General features: G+C 54.2%; 1 protein-coding gene across 1 annotated transcript in view; it reads right to left on the bottom strand.

Moving 5' to 3' along the window:
• Positions 1-20,404, bottom strand: part of ATCAY (ATCAY kinesin light chain interacting caytaxin) — a 76,086-nt gene that overhangs the window by 25,714 nt on the left and 29,968 nt on the right. The window contains exon 3 of the mRNA XM_078668423.1: positions 16,038-16,102. Within this exon, the coding sequence (XP_078524549.1) occupies positions 16,038-16,102 (65 nt within the window). The remainder of the gene's footprint in view (positions 1-16,037; positions 16,103-20,404) is intronic.

Raw genomic sequence — 20,404 nt, 5'->3', positions numbered from 1 at the left:
TGGGATGTGATCAAAACAGTAGCATATTGTGGCCAGGTGACCAGCAGCTTTCAAGGATGTTTTGATAGTGGCTAGGCGAGATTTCGGAATCCCAGGAAGACTGGCATCCTTGTAATCAAGTCTCGAGAGAACCATAGCTTGGTTGACTCCTTTGAGGCCTTCATCACAAATGGTTTTATCCCACGGATGAGTTTGAGTTGATCCTTTGCATTTTTTTGCAGCAAGATGGATGTGGTCAGTGAAGTTCAGTCTGCTCTCGGGGTTGAACCGTGGGATGTGGTGTTCTTCAAATGAATGAGGAGCAATTGGGAATGTCAGTAGGGCATAGCTACTCTTGAATAGGTGGAAAGAGAGACTTTGGTGAGAATGGAAGGTGCTCTGTTTTGTGTTGCTTAAGCTTGAGATAATGTGAAGTGAAGTGAAGTGACCACTGCGCCTCTCACCAGGCCTGGTCACCCCCTTGCTCCTCCTGCCGCCTCCTGCTCCTGCCTGCTCCTGCCTGCCAGCCTTGCTGCCTTTTTTCGCCGCAGACCCCCCCCAGGCCCCCCGAGCGGCCCAGCCTCAGCAGAGCCGCCCGCTCGCCACTTTCCCGCCGCAGCTCGCCACAGGCCCCGCCCACCACCGGCCCATTGGCCGAGCCGCTCCCGCCGCCCAGCTGACCCGCCCTCTCGTCCCCCTTCTTAAGGGGACGGCAAGGAGTGCTCGGGAGTGACCACTGCGCCTTTCACCAGGCCTGGTCACCCCCTTGCTCCTCCTGCCGCCTCCTGCTCCTGCCTGCTCCTGCCTGCCAGCCTTGCCAGCCTTGCCGCCTTTTTTCGCCGCAGACGCCCCCCAGTCCCGCCGAGCGGCCCAGCCTCAGCAGAGCCGCCCGCTCGCCACTTTCCCGCCGCAGCTCGCCACAGGCCCCGCCCACCACCGGCCCATTGGCCGAGCCGCTCCCGCCGCCCAGCTGACCCGCCCTCTCGTCCCCCTTCTTAAGGGGACGGCAAGGAGTGCTCGGGAGTGACCACTGCGCCTCTCACCAGGCCTGGTCACCCCCTTGCTCCTCCTGCCGCCTCCTGCTCCTGCCTGCTCCTGCCTGCCAGCCTTGCCAGCCTTGCCGCCTTTTTTCGCCGCAGCCGCCCCCCAGTCCCCCCGAGCGGCCCAGCCTCAGCAGAGCCGCCCGCTCGCCACTTTCCCGCCGCAGCTCGCCACAGGCCCCGCCCACCACCGGCCCATTGGCCGAGCCGCTCCCGCCGCCCAGCTGACCCGCCCTCTCGTCCCCCTTCTTAAGGGGACGGCAAGGAGTGCTCGGGAGTGACCACTGCGCCTCTCACCAGGCCTGGTCACCCCCTTGCTCCTCCTGCCACCTCCTGCTCCTGCCTGCCAGCCTTGCCAGCCTTGCCGCCTTTTTTCGCCGCAGACCCCCCCAGGCCCCCCGAGCGGCCCAGCCTCAGCAGAGCCGCCCGCTCGCCACTTTCCCGCCGCAGCTCGCCACAGGCCCCGCCCACCACCGGCCCATTGGCCGAGCCGCTCCCGCCTGTCAGGCGCCCCACAAGTCTTACCTTGCTTGTGACGCGATTCCGCAGAGACGACAGGAGCACCCGTCCCTGTACCCACCTGACCCTCGTGGAAGACAACAACCCAGCAGGGATGAGATGGACGCAGGGATGGGAGCCAGGGTGTAGGGTGAAAGGTAGGCGTGGAGCTGGTGGGGCGTCCCGGTGTCAGCTGGAAACCAAGGAAGAGAGATCAGAGATCTACGTAAACCCGAACAACAACCACCCCCTACATACACACACAGGACTTGTCACCCCTCGAGGACTCACCAATGTTCCCGGGAAGAAGGGCCTCCGAATGAGAACAGCTCCGGAAGTGAAGAACGAAAATAATACGCTCCTGCGCGTTACCAATAAGTACCAACTAAAGAAAGCGCTCCTGCGCGTTTCACCCAAGCTAAAACAAAAGAAAGCGCTCCTGCGCGTGTAGTAGGATGCTGGACATAGTCATGCAGCCTGTGGCATCCCTGGTAAGGAAACCAGGAGTATAGGTGTAGTTGTTCCCTTAGCGCTCCTGCGCGGGGGAAATCCGAAACACATAAACCCCAAAAACACAATCCTAGTCCTTTAACCACCCTCAAGGCGCTCCTGCGCATCAAGGGTTAAAACTAAAATACGGGCAAGTCCTGGAACCTCCAGGTGAGGAAACAAACAAGCGCTCCTGAATGGAGCAGTCTTTGAGGCAAGGAAGCGCTCCAGCGCGATCAGGAGGTTTTCCTACGGTGGCTGTCGTGAGGGCTCAGCAGCGCTCCAGCGCGGCTCGCCAGACAGCTGAGCAGCGCACCAGCGCGGCTCGTCAGGCAGGACTCGGCAAAAGGTACTGGAATCCAAAGCACCAAGCCGGCGGGAAACGCGATGGTTAAGCGCTTCCCCCGGAAGTGCCTTGGTGCTCTGTTGCCCGGGACTAGACCGCGTCCTCGACTTCTGGCCGGAAGTGAGTATTCGGCCTCCCGTGTGTGCATGCGGGAATGGCCGGTAGCGGCTATGCCGCGCACCGTGACAGCACCCCCCCCCTAGAACAGAACCCCCTCCCAAGCCTCCCACGGAAGTCAGAAAAGAGAGACAGGGCGAGGGCACAAGGGGTGACTCAGATGGAAAGCACGAACCAGAACAGGAGCATGGCGCACGTGGGACAAGGGCTCCCAGGACCGTTCATCGGGACCGTACCCCTTCCAGTCCACAAGGTAGAACAGCTTGCCCCTGGTACGACGGGAACCCAAGATTGCCCTGACCTCATACTCAACGTGGCCCTCCACCACCACCGGAGAAGGAGGAGACAGAAGGGTGCCTCCAGACTGGACTGCTTGCAGGAGGGAGACATGGAAGACCGGATGGATCTTCATGTGCGGAGGAAGCAACAGTTTCATGGCCACAGGGTTGACCACCTTCTCTATCCGAAAGGGACCCACAAAACGAGGTAACAGCTTCTTGGGCCCATGCACACTCAGGTGCCGAATAGAAAGCCACACGCTATCACCCGTGCGATAGGCGGGCTCCTTTTGTCGGTGAGCGTCCGCATGCTCCTTGTAGGTGTCCTTCGCCTAGGCCAGCTCGAACCGGGCCTGTTGCCAGAGGTTACGTAGGGTCACGTGATACGATCGCACGGTGGGCAGGTGGCTATCCTGAGGTTTCTCCCATGCCGAAGTGCGAGGGTGACGTCCATGGAGACAAAAGAAGGGGGACATCCCGATGGCCGAATGCTTGCTGTTGTTATACGCATACTCTGCCATCCACAACACTTCGGACCATTCCTTCTCGACCGTAAGCAGCAAACAGCGGAGGTACTGTTCCATGGTGTGATTTGTTCTTTCTGCTTGACCATCCGTCTGGGGGTGGTACGCTGAGGAGAGACGAACGTCCATCTCGAGTATCCTGCATACCTCCTTCCAGAAACGGGACACAAACTGAGAACCCCAATCCGTTATGACCACAGACGGGATGCCATGGAGGCGAACCACCTCCTGCACGAAGATCAAGGCCAGTTTGGCCGCCGTAGGTAGTTTCGTCAAAGGAACGAAATGTGCCATCTTGGTGAGGTGGTCCACTATTGTGAGAACCGTGGTGTGACCCGTCTTGGTGAGTGGGAGTTCAACCACGAAATCCATGGAGATGGTGTGCCATGGAGAAGGAGGCACTGGAATGGATCGCAAAAGGCCAACCGATGGTTCGGATCTGTTCTTGCCGAGCAGGCTAACAGCGCAGTTTGTCACGTGTTTCTTAGTATCGGTCACCATCGTTGGCCACCAAAACCGCCGTCGCACAAGATCGAGCGTTTTGTGGTATCCAGGATGGCCGGAGAGGACATGATCGTGACAGGAGTAAAGGGCCTTCTTCTGTTCGGGTACCTCCATAAGATGTGTTTGGGCTCCCGTCGGGACAACAAGATCGGACCGTTTCTTGTCTGGATCTGCCTTGCCGCTGGAAGCCATAGAAGCGACTATGCCCTGGAAGTGTTTCTCCGGTAGTATGGAGACAGGCTCGTGGTCTTCGGCGTCTTCTTCGGTTTCAGACAGTCGCGACAGTGCATCCGCTTTGGCGTTGTCCTTCCCTGGCCGGAACGTGATCACGAAGTCATACTCGTTGAAGAATAGGGTCCATCGGAGCTGTCGGGCTGTGAGGGCACGTGCTGATTGCAGAAACTGCAGGTTTCTGTGGTCTGTATAGATGGTTACCTTGTGTTTCGAGTCCTTCAGGAAGTGTCGCCATTCCTCAAACGCGGTCTTGATGGCTAAGAGTTCCCGATCAGACACGGTGTAGTTGCGTTCAGCGGGTTGGAGCTTCTTGGAGTAAAAGGCCACAGGATGCAGTTGTCCCGTCTCGAGGTTCCGTTGAGAGAGCACACCGCCTATGGCGTCCCTAGAAGCATCTGCCTCTACTATGAAAGGTTACTCGGTGTCGGGGTGCACCAGAACCGGGGCCACGGTAAACTGTCTCTTTAGTTCCTGGAAGGCGTCGTCTGCTTTTTGGTCCCAACCAAACCGAACCCCTTTGCGTAGCAGGCGCGTGATGGGAGCTACCATCTCGGAGAAACCGGTGATAAAACGACGGTAATAGTTGGAAAACCCGAGGAACCGTTGGACGCCTTTCACAGACTCCGGTGTAGGCCAGGACAGGATGGCTTCCACTTTTTTGTTGTCCATTTGGATGCCTGCCGGTGTGATGATGTGCCCCAGGAACTCCACGGATGTGACGTGAAACAAGCTCTTTTCCAACTTCACGTACAGTCGGTGTTTCTCCAATTGCTGCAGGACGGAACGTACGTGATGGACGTGTTCTCCGGGGGTCTGAGAGTAAATCAGGATGTCGTCGATGTAGACGATACAAAAGACATCGATGTAGTCTCTCAACACTTCATCGATGAAGAACTGGAATGCGGCGGGTGCGTTGCAGAGTCCGAAAGGCATGACCTGGTATTCGAACAGGTCGAACTTTGTCCGGAAGGCGGTTTTCCATTCGTCACCCTTCCGGACTCTGACTAGGTGGTAAGCACCCCGCAGATCCAGTTTAGTGTATATGGTAGCGTTCTTGACCTGGTCCAGGAGATTGGTTATTAATGGCAGCGGGTACCGTTTTTTTACAGTGATGGCGTTCATAGCACGAAGGTCTATACAGGTCCTCAGATCCCCTTCCTTCTTCGACACGAAGAAAAGAGGAGAGGAAACCGGTGATCTGGAATGACGTATAAACCCGTTGTTCAGGTATTCGTCCAGATAAGAGCAGAGGTGGATGTTCTCCTTTTCCGTGAGCGAGTAAATCCTGCTGCAAGGCAACGTAGAGCCGGGAATCAGGTCTATGCGGCAGTCGAATGATCGGTGGGGTGGCAGAGTGTTGGCTCCCTTCTTATCGAACACTACTGCTAGGTCCAGATATTCTTTCGGTATGGTTCCTTGGGTAACGGTTCCCATGCCCACTACAGGCAACAAGTGTGCCTGTACAAAACGAGGACCTGACAGGTCGATCTTAGCGTAACAGGTGCTGCTGCAGTACTCCGATTCTAGGTGGACGGTTCTGGTCACCCAATCGATGCGGGGATTGTGCTTCACCAACCACGGCAAGCCCAAGATCACCTTAAACTGTGGGGCGTCTATGACGTCAAAGCTAACCGATTCGGAATGGTTGTTCGAGAAGGACATCGTTAAGGTCTCTGTTCGGTGTCGGATGGGTCCGGAAGTAAGGTCCGTTCCATCAACAGCCTTGACGGGTTCGGGTTGGGCCTTCGTCACTGTATCAATGCCCAAGGTGCGGGAAAATGCTGTATCGATGAAGCAGCCTGTCGCCCCGGAATCCAACATGGCGGTCACCACCCAGGTTCTGCCCGCCAGATTCCGTAAGGACACGGCCATGCCGACGTGATGACTACTGTCGTATACCACAGGGATCGCAGATGTACAAGACGAAGAACCCAGAGGACGGACCCCTGTGTCTACTGGGTTGTCTCGTTTCCCGTCTTGTCACCCTTGCTGATGGGTAACGCGTACGGCCTTCTGCCTCGTGGTTTGGAGGGCTTAACAGGGCATTCCCTCACAAAGTGTCCGCTTTTTCCGCAATAAAGGCACTGGTTCTGCTTCCTCCTTTTCTCCCGTTCTTGACTGGTCAAGGGTCCTCTTATGCCTCCAATCTGCATGGGCTCGGAAGCTTCTCCCAGGGGAGTGGAATCCTCTTTGGCTTTTTCGACGCCCTTGTCCCCGATAGGCAGGAGACGGTTGTCGTTGCTTTTTCCTCTATCGGTCTTTCTTTCTTGTAGACGGAAATTCATTTTCACCACCATGTCGATAAAAGGGCCTATTGCTTCGGGCGGATCGGGATACTGTGAGATAAGGTCCTTCAGGTCATCCCGTAACCCCCGGTAGAACACCGATACCTTCTTATCCTCTGGCCAGTGGGCCTCGATGACAAGCCTGTTAAACATGGTGATATAATGGAGCAAGTCCTGGTTACCTTGTTTGAGGCCGAGCAACTCGTTGTCTGCGGCCTGCACAAAGGTGTGGCGAGCGAACATACGCCTCATGGTTTCCTTAAACGTTGGCAGGTGGTTCAGCATAGGATCGTCGTTCTCTACCAAGGATATTGACCACTGAGCAGCATCCCCGCCCATGTATGAAAGTATATAGGCGACCTTGGAAGCATCATCGGGAAAGGCCGCGATCCTAGCCATGAAATGCAGCTGACATTGATGGATGAATATTCCGTACTTGGTACTATCACCGTAGAAGCGTTCAGGTGGTGCCAACTGCACAGGATGGGGAGTGACCACCTGGATGGCTGTGTCCTGGTTGGTGGCGGCGGAGGACCCCCCAAAGGTGAACGTTGGTTGTCTTAACAGGCCGTTATGTCTAACTCTGGGGCTGGGAGTGGTACCCCACGGATTAGTGACCCCAGACGCCATTTGACCCTGGAGGGCCGTTATGTCTTGGCGTAAGGCGAGGTTCTCTGTTTGCATGGCAGCCAGCATGACTGCGATATCTTGCAGAGTAACCTCCGGGTCGCCCATGTCGTCTGGGTGGAATGGTTATCGTGGGCTTTGGATTCTGTCAGGCGCCCCACAAGTCTTACCTTGCTTGTGACGCGATTCCGCAGAGACGACAGGAGCACCCGTCCCTGTACCCACCTGACCCTCGTGGAAGACAACAACCCAGCAGGGATGAGATGGACGCAGGGATGGGAGCCAGGGTGTAGGGTGAAAGGTAGGCGTGGAGCTGGTGGGGCGTCCCGGTGTCAGCTGGAAACCAATGAAGAGAGATCAGAGATCTACGTAAACCCGAACAACAACCACCCCCTACATACACACACAGGACTTGTCACCCCTCGAGGACTCACCAATGTTCCCGGGAAGAAGGGCCTCCGAATGAGAACAGCTCCGGAAGTGAAGAACGAAAATAATGCGCTCCTGCGCGTTACCAATAAGTACCAACTAAAGAAAGCGCTCCTGCGCGTTTCACCCAAGCTAAAACAAAAGAAAGCGCTCCTGCGCGTGTAGTAGGATGCTGGACATAGTCATGCAGCCTGTGGCATCCCTGGTAAGGAAACCAGGAGTATAGGTGTAGTTGTTCCCTTAGCGCAATCCTAGTCCTTTAACCACCCTCAAGGCGCTCCTGCGCATCAAGGGTTAAAACTAAAATACGGGCACAGTCCTGGAACCTCCAGGTGAGGAAACAAACAAGCGCTCCTGAATGGAGCAGTCTTTGAGGCAAGGAAGCGCTCCAGCGCGATCAGGAGGTTTTCCTACGGTGGCTGTCGTGAGGGCTCAGCAGCGCTCCAGCGCGGCTCGCCAGACAGCTGAGCAGCGCACCAGCGCGGCTCGTCAGGCAGGACTCGGCAAAAGGTACTGGAATCCAAAGCACCAAGCCGGCGGGAAACGCAATGGTTAAGCGCTTCCCCCGGAAGTGCCTTGGTGCTCTGTTGCCCAGGACTAGACCGCGTCCTCGACTTCCGGCCGGAAGTGAGTATTCGGCCTCCCGTGTGTGCATGCGGGAATGGCCGGTAGCGGCTATGCCGCGCACCGTGACACCGCCACCCAGCTGACCCGCCCTCTCGTCCCCCTTCTTAAGGGGACGGCACGGAGTGCTCAGGAGTGACCACTGCGCCTCTCACCAGGCCTGGTCACCCCCTTGCTCCTCCTGCCGCCTCCTGCTCCTGCCTGCTCCTGCCTGCCAGCCTTGCCAGCCTTGCCACCTTTTTTCGCCGCAGATGCCCCCCAGTACCCCCGAGCGGCCCAGCCTCAGCAGAGCCGCCCGCTCGCCACTTTCCCGCCGCAGCTCGCCACAGGCTCCGCCCACCACCGGCCCATTGGCCGAGCCGCTCCCGCCGCCCAGCTGACCCGCCCTCTCGTCCCCCTTCTTAAGGGGACGGCAAGGAGTGCTCGGGAGTGACCACTGCGCCTCTCACCAGGCCTGGTCACCCCCTTGCTCCTCCTGCCGCCTCCTGCTCCTGCCTGCCAGCCTTGCCAGCCTTGCCGCCTTTTTTCGCCGCAGACGCCCCCAGTCCCCCCGAGCGGCCCAGCCTCAGCAGAGCCGCCCGCTCGCCACTTTCCCGCGGCAGCTCGCCACAGGCCCCGCCCACCACCGGCCCATTGGCCGAGCCGCTCCCGCCGCCCAGCTGACCCGCCCTCTCGTCCCCCTTCTTAAGGGGACGGCAAGGAGTGCTCGGGAGTGACCACTGCGCCTCTCACCAGGCCTGGTCACCCCCTTGCTCCTCCTGCCGCCTCCTGCTCCTGCCTGCCAGCCTTGTCAGCCTTGCCGCCTTTTTTCGCCGCCGACGCCCCCCAGTCCCCCCGAGCGGCCCAGCCTCAGCAGAGCCGCCCGCTCGCCACTTTCCCGCCGCAGCTCGCCACTTGCCCCGCCCACCACCGGCCCATTGGCCGAGCCGCTCCCGCCGCCCAGCTGACCCGCCCTCTCGTCCCCCTTCTTAAGGGGACGGCAAGGAGTGCTCGGGAGTGACCACTGCGCCTCTCACCAGGCCTGGTCACCCCCTTGCTCCTCCTGCCGCCTCCTGCTCCTGCCTGCCAGCCTTGCCAGCTTTGCCAGCCTTGCCGCCTTTTTTCGCCGCAGACGCCCCCCAGTCCCCCCGAGCGGCCCAGCCTCAGCAGAGCCGCCCGCTCGCCACTTTACCGCCGCAGCTCGCCACAGGCCCCGCCCACCACCGGCCCATTGGTCGAGCCGCTCCCGCCACCCAGCTGACCCGCCCTCTCGTCCCCCTTCTTAAGGGGACGGCAAGGAGTGCTCGTGAGTGACCACTGCGCCTCTCACCAGGCCTGGTCACCCCCTTGCTCCTCCTGCCGCCTCCTGCTCCTGCCTGCCAGCCTTGTCAGCCTTGCCGCCTTTTTTTGCCGCAGACGCCCCCCAGTCCCCCCGAGCGGCCCAGCCTCAGCAGAGCCGCCCGCTCGCCACTTTCCCGCCGCAGCTTGCCACAGGCCCAGCCCACCACCGGCCCATTGGCCGAGCCGCTCCCGCCGCCCAGCTGACCCGCCCTCTCGTCCCCCTTCTTATGACGCCCCCAGAGCGACCGTGCAGCGGACGCGCGCAGCGGGAGCACCGATTGAGAGCCGAAGGTGCACCAAAGGTAAGCCCGTCTACGCCTGGACCGCGCCCAGCGCCAGGACCCCTGGCCCCCGCAGACCCCTGCCCACCCGCCGGACGTACGACGCCGCCACCCTCAACGCCGGACGAATCCCAGGAGGCTACCGAGCCACCCCGAGACGCACCCACGGACCCTTCTGCTGCAACGTCTGCAAGTTCACCTGCATCCAGACCAGCAATACTCCTGCACCAACCAAGACCAAGACGAGCAACGGCAGCAGCCACCTGAAATGCATCCTGCTCAACACCCGCTCCATCCACAGACACGCCATCGAGCTCTGGAACCTGCTCGATACCACAGCCCCAGACGTCGCCTTCCTCACGGAAACCTGGATGAACGCCTCTTCAGCACCCGACATCGCCATCGCCATCCCAGACGGCTACAAGATCATCCGAAGGGACCGCAGCAACCAGACCGGAGGAGGCATCGCCATCATCCACAGGAACACCATCCGCATCACGACCAACACCGACGACACCCTCGCACCCGCCGAGCACCTGCACTTCCAGGTCCACATCAACCCCTAAGACCACCCTCGGAGGCATCCTCATCTACAGACCCCCGGGACCACGCACACAATTCAGCGAAGACATTGCCGACTTCATCAGCCCGCACGCCCTCCTCTCCGCCGACTACATCCTCCTCGGGGACCTCAACTTCCACCTGGAGAACAACAACGACCGCAACACCACCACCCTGCTGGACAACCTCACAAACCTCGGACTCAAGCAGCTGGTGACCACCCCCACCCACTACGCCGGACACACACTCGACCCCGTCTTCTCATCCTGCAAGGACATCGCCTTCAGCCACGCCACCGGACTCAACTGGACGGACCACAGCTGCGTCCACTTCAGCTTCAGAAGGACCACGATCCACCACCACCAGCAACAGGCTGCACGCAGAAGCTGGAACAAGATCACAGCCGACCAGCTCTCGACTTCCCTGAGCAAGAACCCACCCACCAGCGCAACAAACGCAAGCCAGGCGGCCACCAACCTTGCGAAGTGGATCAGCAACTGCGCAGACGACCTTGCCCCTCTGAAGACCACGCCTAGCAGACCCGGTAGCAAGAAAGCCCCATGGTTCACCGACGAACTCAAGAGCTCCAAGAAGAACTGCCGAGCCCTCGAGAGAACATGGCGCAGAGACCCAACACCGGACAACATGACTGCCCTCAAGCTCGCCACCCGAAAACACCACCAACTCATCCACGCCACCAAGAAAACCGCATTCAAGGAACGACTGGACAACAACGCACACAACAGCAAGGAACTCTTCAACATCGTTAAAGAGCTCTCCAACCCCAACGCCGGAAACAACGACATCACCCCTTCGCAAGACCTCTGCAACTCCCTCGCCTTCTACTTCCACAACAAGATCGCGGACATACACAACAGCTTCAGCACTCAACCGACGCACGCCACGACTGAACCACCGCCCCCCACCACCACCCTCCGCGCCTGGACCCCGATCAGCACCGAAGACACCGTCCGCACGATGAACTCCATCCACTCCGGATCTCCTACCGACCCCTGCCCTCACCACATCTTCAACAAGGCCGACGCTGTCATCGCACCCCACCTGCGGGACATCATCAACACCTCCTTCGACACCGCTACCTTCCCGGAGAGCTGGAAGCACGCCGAACTCAGCGCTCTACTAAAGAAACCATCAGCGGACCCCACCGACCTCAAGAACTACCGCCCCATCTCGCTGCTCCCGTTCCCTGCTAAAGTCGTCGAGAAGACTGTCAACAAGCAGCTGGACGCCTTCCTCGAGACGAACGGATCCCTCGACCTCTCGCAGTCCGGCTTCCGGGCCAACCACAGCACCGAGACCGCCCTGATCGCAGCCACCGATGACATCCGAGCACTGCTTGACAACGGAGAAACAGCAGCCCTCATCCTCCTAGACCTCTCCGCGGCCCTTCGACACGGTCTGCCACCATACACTAGTGCAGCGACTCAGCAACGTCGGAATCCAGGAGAAGGCACTGGAGTGGATCATCTCCTTCCTCGCTGGAAGGACACAGAGAGTCCGCCTCCCCCGTTCAGATCTGAAGCCACCGAAGTCATCTGCGGAGTTCCTCAAGGCTCCTCGCTCAGTCCAACCCTCTTCAACGTCTACATGAGCCCCCTCGCAGACATCGCACGCCAGCACAACCTCAACATCATCTCCTACGCCGACGACACCCAGCTGATTCTCTCCCTCACCAACGACCCCGCCACCGCCAGAGCCAACCTTCACGAAGGGATGAAAGAGGTATCCGAATGGATGAAGAACAGCCGCCTGAAACTGAACTCAGACAAGACGGAAGTCCTCATCCTGGGATCCTTACCCTCCGCCTGGGATGACTCCTGGTGGCCCCCCGCCCTAGGCAGCGCACCCAAACCAACAGACCACGCACGCAACCTAGGCTTCATCCTGGACTCCTCCCTCTCCATGACCAGACAAGTCAACGCCGTCTCCTCGTCGTGCTTCAACATCCTGCGCATGCTACGTAAGATCTTCCGGTGGATCCCCACCGAGACCAGGAAGACGGTCACCCAGGCCCTCGTCACCAGCCGCCTGGACTACGGCAACTCCCTCTACGCCGGAACCACCGCCAAGCTCCAGAAGAAACTCCAGCGGATCCAGAACGCCTCAGCACGTCTCATCCTGGACATCCCCCGCCGCAGCCACATCTCCGGACACCTGAGAGACCTGCACTGGCTCCCGGTCAACAAGAGAATCACCTTCCGAATCCTCACCCACGCACACAAAGCCCTACACAACCAAGGCCCAGGATACCTCAACAGCCGCCTCAACTTCTACGCTCCCAAACGCCAGCTTCGATCGACCGGCCACGCCCTCGCCACCGTCCCCCGTATCCGAAGAGCCACCACAGGGGGACGGTCCTTCTCCTACCTCGCCGCCAAGACATGGAACTCCCTCCCGACCCACCTCCGCCTGACCCAGGACCACCTCGCCTTCAGGAAGCAACTCAAGACCTGGCTGTTCGAGCAGTAGCGGACCCCCCTCCCCCAGCGCCTTGAGACCCTCTGGGTGAGTAGTGCGCTATATAAATGCCTTGATTGATTGATTGATTGATCCAGGGTATGATTTTGATGATAGTAGTTGTCAAGTGAGACTTGTCGCTGAGGAAGAAACTTTTGAGTGGTGGTAGGATAAGCTACGGTCCTTTGGCAGAAAGGCTAGTGGCTCGAGATAGACGTTGAACAGAGAGGGAGCAAGCACACATCCTCGTGGAGCACCTTGGGAAAAGCCTACAGGCTGTGACAGAGCATTTTCAACCTTTTTTAGAGTGTGGATAAGGAGTTTGTGGTTCACAGTATTGAAAGCTACTGAGAAATCAAGAAGAACAAGGAACTAGGAGTTGCCAATCTCCAGGATCCTGAGCCTGTCATCGATTATTTCCAGAATCGCAGTTTCTGTAATGCGACAGGGACTGATAATGGATTGAAACTCACCGAGCAGGTTGTTATTCTTGATTAACTTGTTCAGTTGTAATTTGGCACATCTTTCGAGGAGTTTGGCCAGGAAGAGGAGTCCTGAGATTAGGCAATAGTTGTTGAGGATGTCTGTATGGTTAGTGGCTTCTTTTGTTAGTAGTGGGATTGTTGTCCAGTTTTTAAGCAATAAGGAAAATATTCTTGGTCTATAGACATATTAATGAGGCTAGCCCAATGAGGTATAAGGACTTTTCACATCTATTTTGCCAGGTGAGCAGGAAGGAAGTCTAATAAGTGATTTGAGAGATTGAGTTGGAGAGAATGTTGAAGAGCTCAGGCTGAGAGATGTCTCTGAAAGGAGCCCAGTTGTTGGGTGATTTACACATGGGAGTACTGTACACAATGGTGGAAGTCGTGAGGATCGAAGGGTCAATATTCTTGGTGTCAAAGAAATGAGAAAACTCTTCAATTTTCTTGTTGGGATTCAGAAAACCAGGCGGGCTGTGGACTTCTTCCCTGCCTCAACCACATCAAAAAGATTTTTTGTGCCTATTTCTGGCACTATCGATCTGGATGTTAATGTATTCCAATTTGGTGTTAAAGACATGGGTTATGTAAGTGCGCCTAGGGCTGCAAAGGAGTACAAGGTCTGACCTAGAGGAGTGTTGGCGTCACAGGCACTTAATAAAAATGTGGTCTTGTTTCTAACATTGAAGACTTTTGTGTACCAGGAGTAAGTACTCTTGGTCCGGACTTGTTTCTCTTTAAGTGGGGGCCACCTTGTCCATAATAACTGTAAGTGTATTAGTGAAAATAAAGTCTGGTGGCTGCATTTGTGTCTAGGACATCCCTGGGCTGTAGGAATCTTAGTGTATCCAGCTGGAAGTGTTGTAAGTGAAAAACTGGAGGTTTGTTTTCAGCAAACCATGTCCAGCACTAGTGTATTGGTCTAGGAACAGCTTTTCAGGGAAATCATGAAGCATCTTATGTTTGAAGGTATTAACCCCATTCGTAGATAGATTCAGAGGGTAGCTGATTTTGTACGTATCAGGTCCAGATTTGTAAAAGGTCTTAGGGCCATTAAGGGCCATGATATAATGGCAGCAACCCTGGTGGTGGAGTTAAGTGTTGGGACAGTGGTGTTGTCATGTGGGAAACAGCAAACCATGGGAGGAAGCGGGATGTGGTCGTACTGAGAGAGGGTCAGGGTATCGAGCTGGGTATCCTACTGGGGCCGGTAGGTCAGGACTTTATTTGGGTAGCAAGTTAGATAGTGGGGTAGTGCTCTTGTGTCAAGGTAGCTTGAGGTTAACAGGCGATCCTACCTAGATTGGTAGGACACAACTTAAGTTCGGTGATGTGAATGAGAAAACTAGGTAGTGGGAATGGGCTGAATTATCTGCATAACTAGTTGATAAATAGCTGGGAGAGACATGGCCACTAAAGTATGGTGGTTGCCGGGAGATGGGATAAGTAAGGGATTGACATACAAAAGTGAACTTGTTTGCGGATCATCCACAGGCGGCTGTAGTTGTAGGAAACCATATAGTTTGGCCTAAGGCAGTTGTAGCCCAAAAATAATTCCAGTGTTATGTATAGAGCAGGTTACAATCCTTAATTATGCCAGGACAGCTGAATGTAGAGGGAAGGGCATTAACGATGCAATTAGGAATTATTTCAGTTTACGCTTAATTAGAGCAAAGTGCCTTCAAACAGCGAGTTAGTTTGTTTTAATAACTATTGGTCTAGTTAAGTAGACTAAGCCTGGTATAACAGTATTTAAATTTGTGGTGGCAAAGTGTACTTTAATATTTTGGTGTAAACTCTCCATAGAGTCCATTAAGAAAGAACAGAGTTAGCCCTGGAATGGTGGTATACCAACCCATCCGCTCATTTAATTTAATTTACAATCTGGTCTGTTATTCACCATCAGTAACTCTGGCATTATTTGCATTAATTAATTATGAAATAGTTATAACAGCTGTGGAAATCCGAAGAGTGTGGTGGTAGTAGTTTAAGAGCCGTTTAGTATATCGTATGCACTCTCAAATTAATTCCACATGACTGTATTTAATTTTTCAGAGGTCATTGTACTCCACAGGTTTTTCCTGTTTATTCGGGGGTAAAATGTCTAACGACAGAATTATCTATATCTGGAACTACTTCACAGGACTGTTTAATCCAAGGTGCCCAAAGTAGCTCTTGGGGACCAAATCCATTCCAGATATCAGGTTACCACCGATTATGGGAATGTACTTTGTTTATATACTAAGGCCCACATGCATGAAAGCAAAACCCGGTCGCAAACTGGCAGATTCTCAGAATCTGCCCCTTTGCGACCGGTATTTTTGCATTTGGGATGCATCATCACAAATGCAAAAATCGCAATTTAAGTGATCTCTAAATTGCGATTACTTAATTTGCCAATGCATTTAAGGAATCGCAAATTGAAATTCCTTAAATGCAATGCATTAAAGTTAAAAACCTAGTGATTACACTAATAGGGGGCGCAAATTACCAAGAAGTTGAACTTCATGGTAATTTGCAAAAACTTTGAAAAATGCACTAAAGTGCATTTTACAAGGCTCCATTTTACATACACACAAGCCCTTGGGGCATGTGTGTGTGCAAGATGTACTCATATGCAGATTTCAAGGGTGCAACAGGGTGTCCTTTTGACACGCTGGCACTCTTAAAATTGCATTCTTAATTTGCCATTCTCTAATTGAGAATCGCAAATTGAGAATGTCTTCCCATTCATTCCTATGGGCCTCTAGGCCCATAGGAATGAATGGGGAGGTATTCCTTCATTGCGACTCGCAATTTGCGAGTCACAATTAAGTAAGTATACATAGGTAAGTGTAGATTTACAATTCTTAACTCCACATCTACTTACCTTGACAGGATTTTCTGGAGTTACAAAATATAAATCTATTCTTCCATACTGAAACCAAGGGGTTGTACTTACACGATAGGTTATCATCGTCAGTTAAACTACAAAGTGAATCCATGCCGGTGTCTTCCGGGAGAGGTCTGCAAATATACACCAATCAGCAGTCATAGTATTTTCCAGGAAGAGAGCAAAAAGACAAAAGAGTAAAACAGTTAGCACGGATACCAGAACAGCTGTAGTTCAAGCAGGCAATAAGACACCAATGAGATGTCTGGCACTTTAATACGAATAGCGAATGTATGGAAAAAATAGCTTCAGCCCATGTATAGTCTGAATTTGTACTGTTTTGTTGCTGATGTATACAATTTAATACCCTCTTTTGCATTGCATTTTACTTCTTAATTGTACCTTGTGCATGTTTACCAGTCCCTCTTCTTACCACATCTTGTTGAGTAGGAAAACGCATTTGCTTTTGTTTAACAGTTGTGATTTAATGTTTCTATGTGAATTTGTGTTATCTTCATGTACACAAAGCGAAGTTGTAAAACACTAGCAACATTTTTGTGAGGTCTGGCACTGCTTTGCTTTTAAGTTACATGCTGTGTGGTGATGCTTAATTATTAAACACCACTAGGAAGTTCTAGGGCCGACTTTAACTGTGATTTGTAATGCATTCCCTATAATGCGTGTCATTCGGTAAACAGCCTTTACAACAAAACTTTTACAACGCACTACCATTACGACGCAACCATTACAACGCAAACCATTACAACGCATTGCGCTGGGGGGCGCTCTACGATGGGGAATAGATTTAATTTACTATCCAACACCTTCCCTAGTGTCCACTGGGACTGGAGTTGGAATAGTAAATTAAACTATTCACTATCCAGCACCCCAAAGCGCTATGCGTTGTAATGGTATGCGTCGTAAAAACTGCGTTGTAACGGCATGCGTGGTAAAAGCATACGTTGTAACGTCATACATCCGTGTCATTCTGACCTTACAACCCAAATGCAATTTTGTGCTCTCTTATTCAGAATTGAAAACATAGCAGTACCATACTCTGGTGGTGTGTTTTTGATATGGAAACTCTAAATGCATGATACATTAGCGAGATTTGAATGAAAGTACAAAATCTTATTAAAGGGAGCCTCTTTCTTGGATTGGGCTTCTCCTTTTCCACTGTACATGAGAAAAATAACCATTTTCTATGCACCTCTGTAGGGTCAAAAAATTCATAAAAGAGGAAGGAAGCTGCTGGTCTGAAATGTGAGCATTTTCTGCAGAGCAACTGAAGAAACGAAAATGTGGTATGATGTAATGTGTTATAGTATATATTTGTCTTCAGCCTTATTTGAGATGATGTTGTTTATGAGACATGCTAATCAACTGTACCAAATGTTACAGCACCTTTTAACCCCTTCCATGCTGATGACGGCCCCCAGCCGTCATGGCACACAGTGTTCGTGTGCTGATGACGGCTGGGGGCCGTCATGACCACGCCCGCGATCGGAATGTCCAGCACAGGAGCGGAATTCCGGCTGCGGGCAAGGGGTTAAGATTAATTTTTTTACAAATCATATTAAAGCCTATTTTCGAGGGGCAGTAGGAGTGGTTTGCCCCAGTCTCGGACATACTCGCAGTGGTACTAACACTGCTCCAGCAACATTTAACAAATGTATTCTATTAAATGCCCTCTCTCTGTCTATAATTTATCAGAGGTTCTGTTTCACCCCATATACCTCGGGTAGTTGTTAGGGTACATATTGGCACTTGCTCTGCGTAATCACTTCACTTGCAAATAAGCTGCTTTGCCTCTCGCACATTCCTTATAGGGCGGCTGGGGGCTCATGTCAATAAAATGGAAAAATAGTCCTGCATAATGATGTGACGCTTTCATGCATATAGGTAGATCACCATCATAAGTTGCCTATCATCCATGGAGCAAGACCACTGACTCATTGTCAGTGAAATTTCTCTCGCACACTCGCAGCTCCACCAGGCCTGCCCCTGCACTCTCGAGTGTTGTTGGTGTTCGAGGCCCTCCTCCACCCGCAGGTTCACCTGCGCCTCATCCCTGGTGGTCCAGTGGACCTCTGTCTCCTCTCTCTTGCTCCGCCTTCCTCTCCGTTTTTCACTCGTTTTTCTCCCTCTTTTTTTCTTTGTTCTGCACCTTTTTTTTGCACTTTTCTGCCTTTTTGCCTCATTCCGCTCTTATTTCCTTTAGCTCTCCTTTTATTTTCCTTTCCCTTTTCTCTCTCAGTTTTTCCCTCGTTTTGTTTCACTTGTTTTCTCCCTCTTTCTTCTCTGTTATGCACTCTCTTTGCACTTTTCTGCCTTTTTGCCTTATTCCTCTCTTATTTCATTTAGCCCTCCTTCAATTTCCTTTCCCTGCCTGTTTTTCCATGCCGCTGCTGCACCCGCGGCGCCTCCCGCTCAGCACGACCAGCGCGACCAGCCCAATCCAGCTCCCCCCGCCTCCCAGCTGTACAGCCCTCCCCGACCCCTACTGAATGGCGGCCGTGCCGCTGGCATGCCGCTGGTGCGCCCAAGGCAAGCATGTCTGCGCCTGCCCGCGACCCACCCGTGACCAGTGCCAGGAACCCAGGCTCTCCGCACTGCCAACGCTACAACCCAGCGGCACTCCACAAACTCAACCCAGTCCGTAACAACAACTGCAAGCTAGCTTTACCAGCCGACACCCACGGACCCTTCAGCTGTCACCGCTGCCGACGAACCTACAGCACCGCCAGGAACACAGACTCAGCACAAACCGACCGCAAGAACACACCTTAACCAAAGCCCGTGCAATGCATCCTCCTAAACGTCCGATCCCTCCACAAACATGCCACTGAAATCTGGGACCTCCTCAACAGCACCACCCCGGCCCTGGCGTTCCTCACCGAAACCTGGACCAACACCACCTCAGAACCGGACATCGCCATTCCGCAAGGATACAAGATCTCCAGGAAGGACCGCCACACCTGCCCGGGAGGAGGAATCGCCATCAACCACAAATCCATCCTCTGCCTGAGAACACTCCCCAACGAGCCTACAGATATGATGGAAAATCTACACTTCAAGATACTGACCAGCCCCCGCACCACCCTCCGAGAAACCTTCATCTACCGACCCCCTGGACCCTGCGGACCGTTCACCAACTCCATCACGGACATCATCTCCCCGCATGCCATCGCATCCACTAACTACACCCTGCTGGGAGACCTCAACTTCCACCTCGACAACCAGCTGGACCCCTACACCACATCCCTCCTGGACAACCTCCACAACATCGGACTCCACCAAATCGTGACCGAACCCATGCACTCAGCAGGACACACCCTTGACTCCCTCTTCACAACAGGAAACTCCATCACCGTCAGCTACACCACCGAACTCCCATGGACCGACCACCGATGCGTCCACTTCACCTTCAGAACACCCACCATCCATAGACACCAGCACCTGGTCCCACAAAGAAACTGGACCAGAATCACCGACTACCAGATCACCTCCTCACTCAGCAACTCCACCCCAACCATCATGGAAAACGACGACCCCAACACCTAAGCCCAAACCCTGCACAGGTGGATCTCCGACAGCGCCAACACCATAGCCCCCTCAAGGAAAACAACAACACCCACGCCAAGAAAGCCAGATGGTTTACCACCGAACTTCGAGAGTCCAGGCGCACGTTGCCTCAAAAAGGCCTGAAGGAACACCAAATCCACAGAAGCACACAACAACTTCAGAGCCGTTACCAACATCCACCACCAACTCATCATAAAAAGAAGGAAAAAGCAATTGAAGACAGAATCTCCACACACGCACACAACAGAAAAGAACTCTTCAACATCATCAAGGAGTTCCCCCAACACACCAGTGAGTCGACTGACATCCCTCCCTCACAAGACCTCTGCGACAAACTCAGCACCTTCTTTCACCACAAAATCAAGAGCATCTACAACAACTTCGACGAAGACAACTAACACACAGAACCCCCACCAACCACCGCCGACACCCTGAAGCCAGCAATTGACAACTGGACAGCCCTCGCCACCGAAGACACACTGAAGACAATGAAGTCAATCCACTCCAGGGCCCCCATGGACCCTGCCCCCACCACATCTTCAACAGAGCCGCCGACGCCATCGCACCCATGCTCCTCCACACCATCAACCGCTCCCTGGCGACCGCCTCGTTCCCCCTCGACAGGAAACAAGCCAAGGTCAACCCCCTCCTGAAGAAACCCTCGACAGATCCCACCGACCTCAAAAACTACAGGCCCATCTCCCTGCTCCCGTTCCCTGCGAAAGTCATAGAGAAAGCCATCAACAGCCAACTTGCCACATTCATCGAAGGGCACAACATCCTCGACTCCTCCCAATCCGGCTTCAGAAAAACCACAGCACGGAAACCGCCCTCCTCACCGCGACATCCGC

The sequence above is a fragment of the Lissotriton helveticus genome, chromosome 12 (genome assembly GCF_964261635.1).
Source record: "Lissotriton helveticus chromosome 12, aLisHel1.1, whole genome shotgun sequence".
NCBI classification, from domain to species: Eukaryota; Metazoa; Chordata; class Amphibia; order Caudata; family Salamandridae; genus Lissotriton; species Lissotriton helveticus.
Note: the sequence above shows the minus strand (reverse complement) of the source record. Positions and strands in the feature narration are given on the sequence as shown.